General features: G+C 49.8%; 1 protein-coding gene across 1 annotated transcript in view; it reads left to right on the plus strand.

The window, feature by feature from the left end:
• The window catches only part of LOC123356630 (A.superbus venom factor 1-like), a 39,388-nt gene that overhangs the window by 6,373 nt on the left and 16,248 nt on the right, over positions 1-16,767 (plus strand). The window contains exon 2 of the mRNA XM_044999987.1: positions 15,733-15,819. Coding sequence (XP_044855922.1) covers positions 15,733-15,819 — 87 coding nt within the window. The remainder of the gene's footprint in view (positions 1-15,732; positions 15,820-16,767) is intronic.

Here is a 16,767-nt window from a genome sequence, read left to right on the forward strand (position 1 = left end):
TCTTGTCAAGGTTCCTTCCCCACTCTGAACTTAAGGGTACAGATGTGGGGACCTGCATGAGAACCCCTAAGCTTAATTACCAGCTTAGATTTGGTTGCTGCCACCACCCAAATTGTTAATGAGTCATTTGGGAAACTCTGTCTACCTCTGTCATAAACAGATAGTTAAGGGTTAAGGTCTGTTTTACCTGTAAAGGGTTAACATGTAGTACCTGGTGACCACCTGACCAAAGGACCAATCAGAGATGAGATAATTTCAAATCTCTGTGGAGGGAAGCCTTTGTCTGTGTGAGAACTGTTTTTGGATCTAACAGAGGACAGTCATGTCTCCAAGTTCTCCTGGAGTAGTTTCTACTAATTAATAGTGAGTATTAATTAGAAAGGCGAATTAGTCTTATGATTTGATTTCTACATTTGCAATTGGGTGTTTGCTAAAGGAAATGCTTTATTCCTGTTTGCTGATATTGCTTTTACTGAGAAAAGGGGGAGAGGGGATTCTCTCCAGAGATTGATAAGGTTATACCCTATGAGTGTCCAGCTTGGGCTCATAGAGATTCTGTATTTTCTTTTTATTCTTTAATAAATTCTTTTCTATTAAGGACTTGTTGGTCTTTCCTTGGGTGGATTCTCAGGGAAAGGGGAGGGGGAGGTATCCCTCTGTAGTTGGATCCTGGTATCTCTCCTAGGAAAAGGGAGGGGGGGAGGAAGCAGGGGGAATGGTTTGTTTCTCCTGGGTGTGAGAACTCCATGGATTTGGGGCTCTTGGAATCCCCTAGGATTTTGGGGAAGGACTGTGTCTCAATCCACATTTCTTGATTGAGTGGTGGCAGCGAGAAGGAACCCCACCCTAAGGGTTAGGGTGGTGGCAGAATACCTGCGGGTCCCCATCTTTGAACCCACAAGCTCAAAGTGGGGGTGAGATCCCATAGGACATGGTGGCAGAATACATGCGGGTCCCCATCTTTGAACCCACAAGCTCAAAGTGGGGGTGAGATCCCATGACAACCTCCCCCCGAGAATATGTTCCTCCCAAATACTATAACCCTTCCCTGGGTGGCCTTGAGAGACTCCTCCACCAATGCCCTGGTGAACACCGATCCAAACCCTTGGATCTTAAAACAAGGAGAAATTAACTACTCCCCCTCCTTTCCCCCCACCAGTTCCTGGTGAGTCCAGATCCAACTCCCTTGGGTCTTAAAACAAGGAAAAATCAATCAGGTTCTTAAAAAGAAGGGTAAAAAATCATCTCTGTAAACTCAGGATGGAAAATAACTTTACAGGGTAATCAGATTCATAGAGCCCAGAGGAACCCCCTCTAGCCTTAGGTTCAAAGTTACAGCAAACAGAAGTAAACCCTCTTAGTGAAAGGAACATTTACAAGGTGAGAAAACAAAGATAAAACTAACACGCCTTGCCTGGCTGTTACTTACAAGTTTTTGAAATATGAGACACGGGATCAGAAGGATTTGGAGCGCATGGATTGATGTCTGGTCTCTCTTAGTCCCAAGACCGAACAACCCCAAAACAAAGAGCACAAACAAAAGCTTTCCCCCCACCAAGATTTGAAAGTATCTTGTCCCCTTATTGGTCCTTTGGGTCAGGTGTCAGCCAGGTTACCTGAGCTTCTTAACCCTTAACAGGTAAAAGGATTTTGGAGTTTCTGGCCAGGAGGGATTTTATAATATTGTACACAGGAGGGCTGCTACCTTTCCCTTTATAGTTATGACAGCTCTACATATGCCAGTCCATATTTTCCCACTTTCCTTTTTAAATTCATATGGACCCCCTTCCTGGCAATCCAGAGAGTCCAGGAGTTATCAAACTCTGGGGGGATTTGAAGGGAGGGAAGAAGGGGGTTCCCTAGCTTGTGGTTTTCTGCCATGTTAGATCGCGATTCCTACAGTGGACAGCTGGCTTACCAGATCAGCGGTCGGGGTCACCGATGTCAGTAGCTACCGGTGTGGTGGTCTGCTCTTGTTCGATGATAACAACAGTCGGCTGCGTGCGTGTTCCCTCTGCGTGCTGCCTCGGCTCTGCAGATCGCTGACACAGCAGATCCCGAGAGAACCCCCAATGACCACAGACTCTAGTAAGGTACGAAGGAACCCGAGCCAGGTTTATTGTCAAACGAAGCACAGTAATCGTTCCCCGTAGACTCTACAAGACGTACTACGAATTTGTGCCCCCTGGCAATGGACCAGCTCAGTCAGTGGCCGGACTTTCCACTGCCCCCTAGGCCAGAGAAAGCTTCGCACTCTGGGACCTACTTTGATACAGTTACAGGACAGATCGCTCATCCTTCCTGACGTATTGAGGTACAGCCCCTTGGCTCATTAGGGTGCTGTCTCCCCCTGTAATCATGTTGTTTTAAACAAGCAGATCTATCCATCATGCTGTCCTTTTGACCCTGTCTTTAAGATGGACCTGCCTGTGCCTTGTTATCTCTGTGGCGTGTTCTGATGTCATCTTGGCACAAGTTCCTCTTATTAGCACTGACATGTGGATGCACCTGCTTCTAGCAACCCTCTTCTCGTCAATTTCTGTGAGTGGGGCCTGCCTCTGGCTCACAGACCAGCTTTGGCTCAGCAATGCCTGGAAGTACTTTGGTTCAGGCTTCAGGCCTCAAACTGGGCCTCTGACACAAGAGTTTGTTTCTGGGCCTCATCTTACTACACCCTACAGGGCAGCCCCCACCCCCATATATCCCAGACAGTCATTCATACGACTAAGCCACTGATGCGTGGCCCCCAAATTGCCTGCTGAGCTTGTCCATCGATCAGCCCCATGGACTCTCTCTCTCCTTTCCTCTCCTCGTGCTGTCTCCCTTCATAGGACACGGGCGAGGTGCTAGGTGTGCATCCCCTCAGGTTAGGTCTCAGAACCCATGGAGAAGTAGGGGCAGAGAAAAATCATGAGGGGCGCAGTGGTTGCTAAAGTGGAGAGATGACTGTCTGTGTTCACTTGGTCTCTGTTCATCAAGTTGGGCTGAGGTAGATGGGGTGGGAGAGGGAGGCAGGGATGAGAGCAAGATTTCACACACGAATAGAACGTGTGGCTCATGCATTGGTTGTGCAGCTGTGCTTCCAGAGGAATTGTCCAGGAGCCCCAGCCCGAGGAGAAGCTGGCAGAAGTGGACCTGATCAGCCTGAACATCCTCCTAAGCAGACATGAACAGTCCTCAGCTTTCTGCCTCCTGCATAACTGGCTGTGAGTAAGCGGTGAGTGCTTGGAATTCCTCATCTGTACTCGCTGTAGTATTGTTCACAGGCCATGTTTATAAGAACATAAGAATGGCCATAATGGGTCAGACCAAATGTCCATCTAGCCCAGTATCCTGTCTATCAACAGTGGCCAATGCCGGGTGCCCCAGAGGGAGTGAACCTAACAGGCAATGATCAAGTGATCTCTCTCCTGCCATCCATCTCCATCCTCTGACAAACAGAGGCTAGGGACATCATTCCTTACCCATCCTGGCTAATAGCCATTTATGGACTTAACCACCATGAATTTATCCAGTTAAACGCTGTTATAGTCCTAGCCTTCACAACCTCCTCAGGCGAGGATTCCACAAGTTGACTGTGCGCTGCATGAAGAAGAACGTCCTTTTATTTGTTTTAAACCTGCTGCCTATTAATTTCATTTGGTGACCCCTAGTTCTTGTATTATGGGAATAAGTAAATATCTTTTCCTTATCCATTTTGTCCACATCACTCATGATTTTATATACCTCTATCATATCCCCCCCAGTCTCCTCTTTTCCAAGCTGAAGAGTCCTAGCCTCTTTAATCTTTCCTCATATGGGACCCTCTCCAAACCCTTAATCATTTTAGTTGCCCTTTTCTGAATCTTTTCTAGTGCCAGTATATTTTTTTTGAGATGAGGAGACTACATCTGTACACAGTATTGGAGATGTGAGTGTAACATCGATTTATATAAGGGCAATAATATATTCTCAACCTTATTCTCTATTCCCTTTTTAATGATTCCTAACATCCTGTTTGCTTTTTTGACCGCTTCTGCACACTGCGTGGACATCTTCAGAGAACTATCCACGATGACTCCAAGATCTTTTTCCTGACTCGTTGTAGCTAAATTAGCCCCCATCATATTGTATGTATAGTTGGGGTTATTTTTTCCAATGTGCATTACTTTACATTTATCCACATTGAATTTCATTTGCCATTTTGTTGTCCAATCACTTAATTTTGTGAGAGGAAGGTGCTCATTTTGTTTTCTTTTCCTCCTTCTCTCACCCCGCTGGGTCTCAAATGAGTCTCCTGTACTTGTGCAATGAAAATCAAGTGAGAGCAATGGGACCTCGAATTATTGATGCCACGAAAAAGCCGTCCCACTGGGACCAGAACAGCGGCCACTGTCAATGAGATAAGTGTCTGGTTTGGTGATTGCTCTGTTCACGGCCCACCTTGCTCTTGGTAGGGATGCCCCATTTGCTGGGGCTGGGTTTGTAAGAAAATGTTTTTGACTAGCTGTGGTTATGAGGGAGACAAGATCCCAAGTTTCAGTGGCTGCTCAGTTCTCTGGCCAGTAGCGGTCTTCTGCAACAGAAGTTTGGATCCAGGAGGATGACTCCACGTGGCGAGTTGCTTGCCTTCCTCCCGTGTTTTTCGCTCTCTCTCTCTCTCTCTGTCTCTCTGTTCTCTACTATGTTGGCCAACACCCCCCCCCTCTTTGTGTCTGCCTTTCCTTGTGCCATCTCCCTTCATGGGACACAGGCAGGCATGCTAGGTGTGCATCCCCACAGGCTAGATCTTGGGACCTTGGGAGTAGTAGGAGGGGACAAAAACAATGCGGGGCAGCGGGTAATAAAGTGGAACAGTGACACTCAGTGTTGACTCGGTCTCTGTTCTTCGAGTGGGGCTGATGTACATGGGATGGAAGAGGGAGGCAGGGATGAGGGCAAGATTAAATGCACCAGTAGAGCTCTGTGTGGTGATGGTACTTAGTTGACTTTATTAGTTTGCAGAGGGATCGTCCAGGAGCTGGAGCCAGAGGAGAAACTGGAAGAAGTGAACCTGAGCAGCCTGGACATCCTTGTAAGCAGAGATGAACAGTCCTCAGCTTTCTGCCTTCTCCATGACTGGCTGTGAGTGAACAATTATGGCCTCTATCCCTCATCCGTACCACTCAAGTTTTCTTCAGAGGCCGTGAGCCTCCTTGTTGGCCATGGGGCTCTGTGGGATTACGACCAAGGGAAGGGACAACAGTTTCCTCTGCACAGTGACTGTCTTGGATGCAGGTGCAACAGGCTGCTTAACATATGAACGTAAGAATGGCCAGACTGGGTCAGATCAGAGGTCCATCTAGCCTAGTATCCTGTCTACCGACAGTGGCTAATGTCAGGTGCCCCAGAAGGAATGAACAGAACAGGGAATTACCAAGTGATCCATCCACTGTCACCCTTTCCCAGCTCCTGGCAAACAGAGGCCAGGGACACGATCCCTGCTCATCCTGACTCATAGCCGTTGATGGACTCATCCTCCATGAATTGACAGTAACTCTCCACTTAACATCCTCTCGCTTAACATTGTTTCGATCTTACATCCCTGGTCAATTACAGAACATGCTGTATTTAAAGTTGTGCAATGCTTCGCTATAACGGCGTTTGGCTGCCTGCTTTGTCCACAGTCGGCAGCCCCCCATCAGCTCTCCTATTGCCCCCCCACCCCAGCACTTCCCGCCCACCAGCAGACCCCACGGATCAGTGCCTTCCCCCATGGCTTCCAGCCTGTGGCAATCAGCTGGCTTGTGGCGTCCGGGGACGAGGAGTGAAGACTCGTTGTGCAGGCTCCCCCTCCCTCCCCTGCTTCCCAATGTCGCAAGCCAGCTGATGGCTGCGGGCAGGAGCGAGGACCCGGTGTGTGAAGTAAAGGGGAAGGAGGGGGGAGGAAGAGGCAGGTTAAGGATGGGGGTTTGGGGGAAGAGGCGGCAGAGGGTTGAGGCCCCCGACCCTGGTGCTTGCAGGGAGGGGAAGCTGCCGCTGCTCCTGTGCAATGTGCTTCTCCTAGCCTACAGCACCTTCAGCCTCCTTGCCTGCCTCATTGTCGCCAGTGCCAGTGGGCTGTGCCCGTGTGGGGTAAGGCGGGGGCACCCCCCAACTATAGTACTGTACTGTATGGCAAAAAATAATCCCCTGCAGCGTAACCCCCCATTTACATTCATTCTTATGGGGAAATTGGACTTGCTTCACATCGTTTCACTTAAAGTTGCATTTTTCAGGAACATAACGACAACATTAAGTGAGGAGTTACTGTACCTAGTTCTTACTTGAACCCCATTATAGTCTTGGCTCTCACAGCATTCTCTGGCCAGGAGCTCCAAAGGCTGAGTGTGCGTTGTGTGCTTTTTAATCGTATCTATAAAGGTGTAATGGGAGATGGGAGAAGAAGAACCTACACAACACTGCAGATTCGGATGATAACTTCTGTTTTTCCCTCTTGTGTTGTGCTTAGTACCACGGAGAAAGAAGTGAAGGGTAAGAGCCCACCCCAACTGTGAGATGGAAGGCGCCCAAGAGCCGTGAGACAGTGAGCGTTGTGGATTCCAGGCTATGCAGATGCCATGAAGCTGGGAGTGGAGCAGATGTCACCATCAGTGAGATAAGTGTCTGGTTTGGTGAGGACTCTGGTAACGGCCCACCTGCCTCCAGGCCAGGACTTGTCGTTAGCTGGGGCTGAGTTTGTAGGAAAAGGTTCCTGAATAGCTGTAGTTACGAGGGAGACAAGGTCCCCATTTTCAGGGGTTGGTCATTTTTCTGTCCACAAGCAGTGTGTTCTCTGCAGCAGAAGGTTGGATCCAGGGGGATGACTCCAGCTGGTGAGTTTCTTGACTTCCTCCCATGTTTTTCTCTCTCTCTCTCCAGTGTGTTGGCCAGCACACTCTGTCTGTCTGTCTCTCTCTCTGTGCTTGCCTCTCCTTGTCCTGTCTCCTTTCGTAGGACATGGGCAGGTGTGGTAGCTGTGCGTCCCCACAGGCTAGGTCTTGGGAGCGATGAACAAGTAGGAGGGGACCAAAATCACACAGGGTGGTGGGCGCTAGAGTGGAGCGGTGACTGTGGGTGTTGATGGAGTCTCTGCTCTAGTGGGGCTGATGTGGATGGCGTGGGACAGGGAGGTAGGGATGAGGGCAAGATTTCATGCACCAGTTGAATTTTGTGTAGTGATGGCTTTTTCTTGGGTTACTTACTGTGTTTGCAGAGGAATCATCCAGGAGCAGTGTAGTGAGTCGGTGTGGCTCCCCTCCTGCCCAGCATAGGGAGGGCCCTTGCAGACACCCAAGTGGGCGGAGCCACCATCACCTGTCTCCGCTCCCCGGAAGTCAAGGGGCGGGACAGGAAGTAGAAAAGCCGGCGGCCAGAGCTCAGTCAGGGCCCAGCCGCCGCAGGGAGCAGATGTGCTGTCGGGAGCTCCTGACTGGGAACCCTCCAGGGCCCGAGGCAGCTGTCCTGATTGGCCGGAGCTTCCCCGCGCCTGCTACGAAGAGGAGCCACCGGAGCTTCCCCGGGCCCGGTACTGGGAGGAGCCACCGGAGCCTCCCCAGCCCTGCTGTTACCCGGAGGAGCCACCGGAGCTTCCCCGCGCCCGGTACTGGGAGGAGCCACCGGAGCTTCCCTGGGCCCGGTACTGGGAGGAGCCGCCGGAGCTTCCCTGGGCCCGGTACTGGGAGGAGCTGTCGGAGCCTCCCCAGCCCTGCTGTTACCCGGAGGAGCCGCCTGAGCACGCCTGGCCGGCCTTCCCCGAGGAGCTGCCGGAGCTGCCACCAAGCCCTGGCCGAGAGGAGCCTATGCTGATTGACTGGCCTGGACCCGGTGCAAGTGACGAGGTAAGCCCTGAGGGGGAAAGTGGAAGCAGCCCGGGGGTAGCCGACCCCTGTCAGGCTGCAGACACAGAGGTACTGATGTCAGTGTGTTGCGGTCAGGACCCCACTGACCTGCAGCGGTGACAGCCGCTGTTAGGGCCCCAGGCTGGGACACGGTGGAGTGGGTGGGCCTGTGTCCCCCCTGCCACCCCACTGAGCTGTTTTCTGCTGTACAGCCCACTGTAACAGCGGACGTGTAAGGAGTCGGTGTGGCTCCCCTCCTGTCCCAGGAGGGTGGAGCCCTGGCTCAATCGATTACAAGCAGCAGCTGGAGGAGAAATTGGCAGAAGTGGACCTGAGCTGCCTGGAAATCCTCTTAAGTGGAGATCAACAGTCCTCAGCTTTCTGCCTCCCGCATAACTGCCTGTGAGTAAGAGGTCAGGGCTTGGAATTCCTCATCTGTACTCACTGCAATTTTCTTCACACTCTGTTTGCTTCCGCGTTGGCTATGGGGCTCTGTGTGATTAAGGCTTGAAGGGACCAGAGTCTCTAGATCTCTCCTGGCGTCTGCAGTCTGGGACTGTGATGGGCCCGCTGTGCACCCCTGACTCTCGCCCCCCTTTGCCTCTGCTTGCTGGAAGCAACAAGCTACGAGAAGCAATAAGTTACAAGCCAAAAACATGCTTTTCCCCACAGGTTTGATGTGTGTGACCAGAGTGTGCTGTGCAGAGTGACTGTTTTAAGGTGTCATTCCAAGGGTTGCTTTCTACTTGTAGTCCTAAAGGTGTGATGGGATGAGGCTTCAGGGCAGAGCCTAACTGTGTGGGAGAGGTGAAAAGTAGAGCCTCCCCAACATTGCCCACTGAGATGGTAACTTACTTGTTTTTTCCCCTCGTCCTGGGTTTAGTACCAAGGGAAAAGAAGTCACGTGTCAGAGTCTACTGCCTTCATGTCATGGAAAGCGAGCGAGAGCGATGGGACCTCAAGAACTACTGATGCCAAGGAAAAGCCGTCCTACTGGGAGTGGAACAGTCTCCACTCTCAATGAGATAACTGTCTGTTTTGGTGATTGCTCTGCTCACGGCCCACCTTGCTCCTGGTAGGGACGCTCCATTTGCTGGGGCTGTGTTTGTAAGAGAGGTTTTTTCACTAGCTGTGTTTGAGGGAGACAAGGTCCCCATTTTCAGGGGCTGCTCAGTTCTCTGGCCAGTAGCGGTGTGTCCTCTGCATCAGAAGGTGAGATCCAGAAGGATGACTCCAGGTGACGAGTTGCTTGCCTTCCTCCCATGTTTCTCCCTCTGTCTGTCTCTTCTCTAGTATGTTGGCCAACCCTCTCTTTCTCTCTCTCTCTGTCTCTGTCCTTGCCTCTGCTTATCCTGTCTCCCTTCATAGCACACGGGCAGGCGTGCTAGGTGTGCACCCCACAGGCTGTGTTTCAGGAGCAATGAAGAAGTAGGAGGAGACGAAAATCATGTGAGGCAGTGGGTGCTAAAGTGAAGTAGTTACTGTTGGTGTTAACTTGGTCTCTGTTCATTGAGTGTTGCCAATGTAGATGGGATGGAAGAGGGAGGCAGGGATGAGGGCAGGATTTCAAGCACCAGTAGAGCTTTGTGTAGTGATGGCTCATGCTGGGCTTTTGCAGCTGCGCTTGCAGAGGAATTGGTCCAGGAGTCCCAGACGGAGCAGAAACTGGAGGAGGTGGATCTGAGCAGCTTGGACATCCTTCTAAGGAGACATTCAGAATGCAGAAAGCTGAGGACTGTTCATAACTGGCTGTGAGTAAGAGGTCAGTGCTTTCGATTTCTTATCTGTACTCGGTGTAGTTTTCTTCTCAGGCCGTGTGCTTCCTCACTGGTGTCATGGAGTTTGGTGGAGACAAGGCCCTGCACCCCCGGCTTCCTGCCATTCACGAAGACTCTCAGCCAGCCAGTAAAACAGAAGGCTTATTTAGACAACAGGAACACAGTCCAAGACAGGTCTTGCAGGTACAGATAACAGGACCCCCTCAGTTAGGTCCATCTTGGGGGGGCCCCCAGGAGGCCAGAGCCCCGTCTGGGCTCCCCTCCATTTTCCCAGCCAGCTCCAATCGGAGACTCTCCAGCCCCTCCTCTCTGGCCTTTCTCCCTTTCCCGGGCCAGGAGGTCACCGGATCTCTTTGTTCTCTGACACCTTCAGTTGGCCCCTTTGCAGAGGAGGGGCCCAGGCCATTAGTTGCCAGGAGAGAGTGCCGGCCATTCTCTATGCAGACAGTATCACCGGGGCCCTCTAAGGCTCTGCAAAAATCATACACCCTGATCCCCCACACCGAGATATTAAAGAAAGGCGTAGGGGAAACTGAGGCACCCACACAGTATTCAGAGAAAACATTCAGAACATTCCCACTTGGTCACAGTTGGGTACGAGGCTCTTTGGGATCAAGGCTGGGGAAGGGACAAGAGTCTACTGAGCAAAGTGACTATTTTGGGTGCAGTTACAATGGGTCCCTTCTAGTTGCGGGTGTAAAGTAGTTGAGGGCGGAGCCATGGGACACAGGAGCTGTGAAATGAAGAGACTACTCGACATTGCAGACAGAGATGCTAATTTACTTTGTTCTCCTCCTCTGTGCTGGGTTTAGTGCCGAGGAAAAAGAAGTCACACGTTAGATTCTACTGCCCTCATGCGATGGAAAGCGAGCGAGAGGGATGAGACTGCGAGCATTGTTCATGCCAGGCAAGAGTCATTCATCTGGGAGCCGAGCAGACACCACTGTCACTGAGATAAGTGTCTGTTTGGCTGAGGGTTCTGCTCATGGCCCAGCTGACTCCTGGTACAGACACCCACTTAGCTAGGGCTGGGTTTGTAGGAAAAGGTTCCTGACTAGTGGTTATGAGGGAGACCAGGTCCCCATTTTCAGAGGCTGCTCAGTTCTCTGGCCAGGATCGGTGTGTCCTCCGCAGGAGAAGGTTAGATCCATGAGGATGACTCCAGGGGGTGAGTTGCTTGCCTTCCTCCTGTGTTTCTCTTTCTCTTCTCTACTCTACTCTGTGTTGGCCAACTCACATCCTCTCTCTCCCTCTCCCCTTTCCTCTCCTTGTGCTGTCTCCCTTCATAGGACACGGGTAGGGGTGCTAGATGTGTACCCCACAGCCTAGGTCTCAGGAGCTATGAAGAAGTAGGAGGGGATGAAAATCATGCAGCGTAGTGGGCACTAGAGTGGAGCAGTGACTGCGGATGTTGATTGTCTCTGTTGGAGTGGGGATGATGTGGATGGGATGGAAGAGGGAGGCAGGGATGCGGGCAAGATTTCAAGACCAATAGAGCTTTGTGTTGTGACGGCTCATGCTTGGCTTTTGTAGGTGCACTTGCACAGGAATTGTTCTTCAGGAGCCCTAGCCTGGGGAGAAACTGGCAGAAGTGGACGTGAGCAGCCTGGACATCCTTCTAAAGAGACATGAACAGTACTCAGCTTTCTCTCTCCTGCATAACTACACTTCACGACTTTTAGGGGCACGGCTAAAGCCCAAGATAAATGCGGGGTAGAGGCTGAGTACAGACGGCTGCGTCCCTTTAGGTGGGTTTGGTTTCTTATAAAAGTTTTCCTCCTTGTTGTAGGTGCAGGAGGAGAATTTCCCTATCTTCTAAGCTGCTGATCTTCCAGGACAGAGAGGAGCGGGTTCTTCTGAGCAGTGGCCTGGAACCAGGAAGGTGAGTACAGATGCTGAGTTGGTCCTTCTTCCTCTGTGTGTGTTTGTGTCTGTGTGTGTGTCTCTCTCTCTCTAAGCTCTAATATGTTGGCCAGTATGCTCGCTCTCTCTCTCTTTTTCTCCTTGCAGTCAAGTATCAGAGGGGTAGCCGTGTTAGTCTGGATCTGTAAAAGCAGCAAAGAGTCCTGTGGCACCTTATAGACTAACAGATGTTTTGGAGCATGAGCTTTCGTGGGTGAATACCCACTTCATCGGATGCATCTGACGAAGTGGGCATTCACCCACGAAAGCTCATGCTCCAAAACGTCTCTCGTTGTACTGTCTTCTTGCATAGAACATGGGCAGTGGTGCATGCTCACAGGCTTGGTCTGGAGAGCCTGCATCGCACTGAGGCATTGGGAGGGAGAAGAGACGCATGATGGGTACTAGATTCTCCATTGGTAGTGGCCGGGGTGACTGTGGGAGTTGACTCTGACTCTGTTCATCAAGTGGGGCTGATGTAGATTGAATGGGAGAGGGAGGGCGGTATCTCAGACACCAATAGAACTTTGCGCAGTGATGGCTCCTGCTTGGGTTACATGCTGTGTTTGCAGAGGGATCGTCCAGGAGCCCCAGCCAGAGGAGAAACTGGAAGAAGTGAACCTGAGCAGCCTGGACATCCTTGTAAGCAGAGAGGAAGAGTCCTCAGCTTTCTGCCTTCTCCATGACTGGCTGTGAGTGAACAATTATAGCCTCTATTCCTCATCCGTACCACTCTAGTTTTCCTCGGAAGCAAAAGGGTGACTTTACAACTAACCCCACCCCTATTGATGCACCTACCCGTGGGTGTTAGGAGTCTGAGTTCAGGTATCCGGGTTTGGAAAACTCACTCACCTGGCATAACGTTGTCTAATGACAACCAAAGGCCAAATATGCCTTTAAACATCAGTCCCCTTGCTTTTCAAATATCTATTTGAAACACCACAAAGCTGATAGAGATTTAAGTGCCCTAATCAGCACCTCTGCAGGTGGCAATAATGGGTATTTAGGCATCTACCTGCAGATTTTAGTGCTTAACTTTAGCCACCCAAGGCCTTTGTATTTGTCTTGCCCAAGCCTATGAGTTGCTGAGTGTTCTCAAACTCCCACTGATGTTATTGAGAGATAAGGATGCTCTGCCCTTCAGAGAAGGCGCTCAGCAGATATAACTCATCCTCCAAAGTTAGCTACTATGATCCTTCACCTCATATCAAAAGGTCACTGAATGGTCAGGTTTCTAGTCTCCATCACCACCTCATTCTCCAGTTTACTGTCCCCTTGGGTGCAGGGCTTGCGAGGATTCACCAGGCAGCAGTTAGCAGAGGAGGGCGAAAGGCAGAGGGAGTCTGGGATGTTATTGCTTATAGTTCTCAATGGGGAGACAAGGTTCCTGTAACAGTTGAATATTGGAAGGAAACTAATAGAGACCACGTTGAATTGACACATTCCACTAATTCAAAAGCGACTCTATTAAGTAATATGGGTTCCCCTAATCTTGTAGTGTTTCCTGTTTTGGTGATTGTTTTCTAGACCGTATCCAGCAGCTTATTCCCAGTCCATGTTCTCCTATTGTTATTCCCTAGTAATCTCCACTCTGTTTATGTGTATTACGGGGCACTGGACAAATACTGATGACGCTTCACATTTCTTTTTCAGGTGCTGGCCATGTATCTCACAAACAAGATCATATGTAAATAACCCAGCTCCAGATTTTGTATATACTGTGTACATATTTCTTACTAAACTGTTTGAAGTATCTGTTTCAATTGCTCAGAGGTCTGATTTCGTCTTTCAGAGAATTGGGGTTTCCTCAATGTCCTCTGTAACCATGATGTGGGGGCTTCCTCCCTTGCCCTTTCTCCGTGGAGCTGGACGAAGACCTCAGCTCAGCGCCTCTCTAGGGTCTCTAACCACTCTTCCGCAGTCCCCACAAAGCTAGATCTACTCCCTGTAGTTAGTGGCCTGGGGTCTGGTTCTTAATCATATTCTCATCTTTGTTTTTCTGGGAATTCAGTGTTGCTGATGAATTCTGGGTTGTAAGTGGGATGGACTGTGTTCTGGCGAGTTATCCTCCCTCCTGTCTAGCCTATTTGTGGGTCAGAAGGCTATCTGTGAACAGCGTCTGTTTACTTACAGCCTTAGGCTCGGTGCCTGTAATGGTGTGTGAGGGAAGGCATCTCTGCTTTTCTAAGCCAAGTCCCTGTTTGTGAACTGCAAGACTTTAGCCGAGAGGAACCATTGGATTCCCTAGCTTCCCCCACTGCACTACAAGGGAACTACTGTCATTGGGTATCTCTGACAGGGTATGTCCTGCTGCACTCACTGGTCTTGTGATGTCTCCATATCGGGACCAGCTCATTTTGTTAATAATTCACATTGGACTAGAGCTGGGTGAAGGCTGATGGGGCAGTTCATGGAGGGGCTCACCAGTTAAACTCCACAGTTCAGAGAATCCTAGAAATGTAGGGCTGGGAGGGTCCTAGAAATATCATCCCATCCAGCACTATACTTAGACCGTCCCTGACAGCTCTTTGTCCAATGGGTTCTTAAAAACCTCCAGTAATGAGATTCCACAACCTCCCTTTGAAGCCTATTCCAGAACTTAACTATCTTTATAGTGAGAAAGTTTTTCCTAATATCTAACCTAAGTCTCCCTTGCTGCAGACTAAGCTGATTCCTACTTCTCCTACATCCAGTGCACATGGAGAACAGTTGAGCGGGGTCCTCTTTATAACAGTCCTTAACATATTTGAACATGGTTTGAACATATTTGAGGGTTGGCTAAGATAAAGAGGCCCCTGGAGGAGAGAAAGCAGGTTACAGGGGTATGTGTGCAGCTTTCTTGGGGTGCCCAGCTCTGAGTCACCTTGTTACTCATCCGGCGAGAGGAAGATTTTCTCAGGGAGCTGATATCTAGTCAAGCATAACACCACCGGTCTGTTAGCCAGCCTACCAATCTCCACAGGGCTCTGCCAGCCCTTGCTCTGCCTTGCATGGTAACAGTAGTTGCACCGCGGCCACAAAGTCCCTCTGAAAGTGTCCCCCAGAAGCATCAGATTACTGTCACAGGACACTCACAGAAATTACCAGGGAACAGAATCTAAACAGCTTGATTGGTACAGCTCAGGATCAGATCTTTATAACCTCACAGCACTGAGACATATGTATAGTGGAATAATCTTAAATTCATTACCAAAGATTAAGATTTAAGAGGTAGTGAGTCAAGATCATGGAAACAGAACTGGTTACATATAAAATGAAAATCATAACGTGCTTCTTAGAGTCTAAAATCAATTATTACGGCAGTTTTTCACCTAAAGCAATCTCCCAGCAGCATTAACCAACATATCTGGGATCCAACTTTCCTGAGGAAGGAAAAGGGCTTTTTGCACACTGTTCCAGATGTGCCTGTTATTGTGGGGGTAGGCTCATTTATCAGGGTTACTCTTCTGGGGGCGGGGCTTCTGTAATTCAATTAACGTGCTGTGAAAGTCACTTGTGTGTTCACATGGAGCTCTACTCCTTCCTTCTGCAAGTCCCCTCCCAATGGAGCTCTCCTGCAGGACCTAGGTTCCTCCAGCCCTAGAACTAGATGAACATGTGCACACACACACACTAGCAGAGCAAGTCTGAGAGGACCAGGTCAATCAGCACTCTCCAGCTGATCCCCTCATGTGTTCCTGTACTCAATGGGCTGGGTTAAGCAGCACTTTCAAGCTGATACCCTTATGTGCTCCTGGTCTCAATAGGCTGGATTGAGCCGCACTTTCAGCTGCTCCCCCCCACCAATGTTCCCCAAGTTTAACACATCCCTATCACACATTCACATTACAATTGTACTGGTAGTAACCCACTTGATGAGCAAACCCCACAGTATTTTGGGGCACTACAGGGATCTTTAGCTTAGGTACAAGAAGCGTCGCTGCAGAGTAAATGGGGGAAGCGAAAAAGAGTAAAATTCAGAGAGAGAAGCAACCAGCTGAACCATAAAAGTCATTTATTGAATCATAGTGATAACCACACCAGGAGGGCTAAACAAACATAACAGTTACATTTTAAAGGTTAATACCTGAGGTAGGAAAGAAAACAGAGAGAGAGATGGATCTCACCCACTCCATGAGGCTTGAACTGGTCAGGGTTCCCAGATGATGGTGGTAGCTCAGGGTCCTGAGTGCTGGAGACAGGCAGAGCCCCCAGCACGATCAGTCAGGAGATAGAATCCTGGAAAAATCCTGATCCTGGAAAAGCAGAAACTGGATGGAGTCTTCCAAGAAGATGCCCCCGTAATCCGCGGAGAGATGGTTGTACGTGTTTCCTTTGACTTTTACACACCAATCACTGCCCACCTCAATCATCACAGCAACTTGTTGGTTCATAATTCAAAGGGACGTCTTACTGGGCTACATCCCAAAGTCTGTGCTCACGCAGACTGATTTCCTCTTTCTCTCCCGGTGCAGTTACATGGGCAGCAGTGAATGGAAATTCAGGCCCAATGGGCCAGAATGTATCTATTTAGTCCTTAGTGGACTTCATGGAGTCTTTGGCGCTTCTCCCTTTTTGGGGGTAAACATTCTGCTGGGGGTAGATCATTTTTGGTTTTGTTGTTGTTCGGAGTTTAGGACTGAAAGGGGGGTCATTGTTGGAGTTAGGGGTGTCAGGGTTGGGATTAGGGGTACCAGGGTTTACGGCGTGTCAGTGTTAGGGTTTATTAGGTAAAAGGGGGTGTCAGTGTCAGGATTTAGGGGTCTCAGTGTTAGGGTTTAGGGTAGAAGGGGTTGTCAGTGTCAAGGCTTGGGGGTTTCAGTGTCAGGGTTTAAGGTGTAGAAGGGGGTGTTGGTGTCAGGATTTAGGAGGCATCAGTGTTAGATTTTAGGGGGTCTCAGGGTGGGGTTTAGGGTTTGAAGTGTTAGGGTTTAGGGATTGAAGGGGTGTCAGGGTTTAGCAGAGGTGCTGGAACTAGGGGTGCGTGGGGTGCTGCAACAACCCCTGGCTTGAAGTGGTTTCCATTATATACAGGGTTACAGTTTGGTTCAATGGCTCTCAGCATCCCCACTATAAAAATTGTTCCAGCACCTCTGGGGTTTAGGGATGTCAGTGTCTGGGTTTAAGGGGTCTCTGTGTTAGGGATCTCAGTGTTAGGGTTTAGGGAAGAAGGGAGTGTCCATGTCTGGGTTTAGGAGGTGTCTATATCAGGGTTTATTAGATAGAAGGGGGTGGGGTTAGTGCCATGACTGTTGTTCTCATGGTTGAAA

This window comes from Mauremys mutica, chromosome 26 (assembly GCF_020497125.1).
Source record: "Mauremys mutica isolate MM-2020 ecotype Southern chromosome 26, ASM2049712v1, whole genome shotgun sequence".
Taxonomy (NCBI): domain Eukaryota; kingdom Metazoa; phylum Chordata; order Testudines; family Geoemydidae; genus Mauremys; species Mauremys mutica.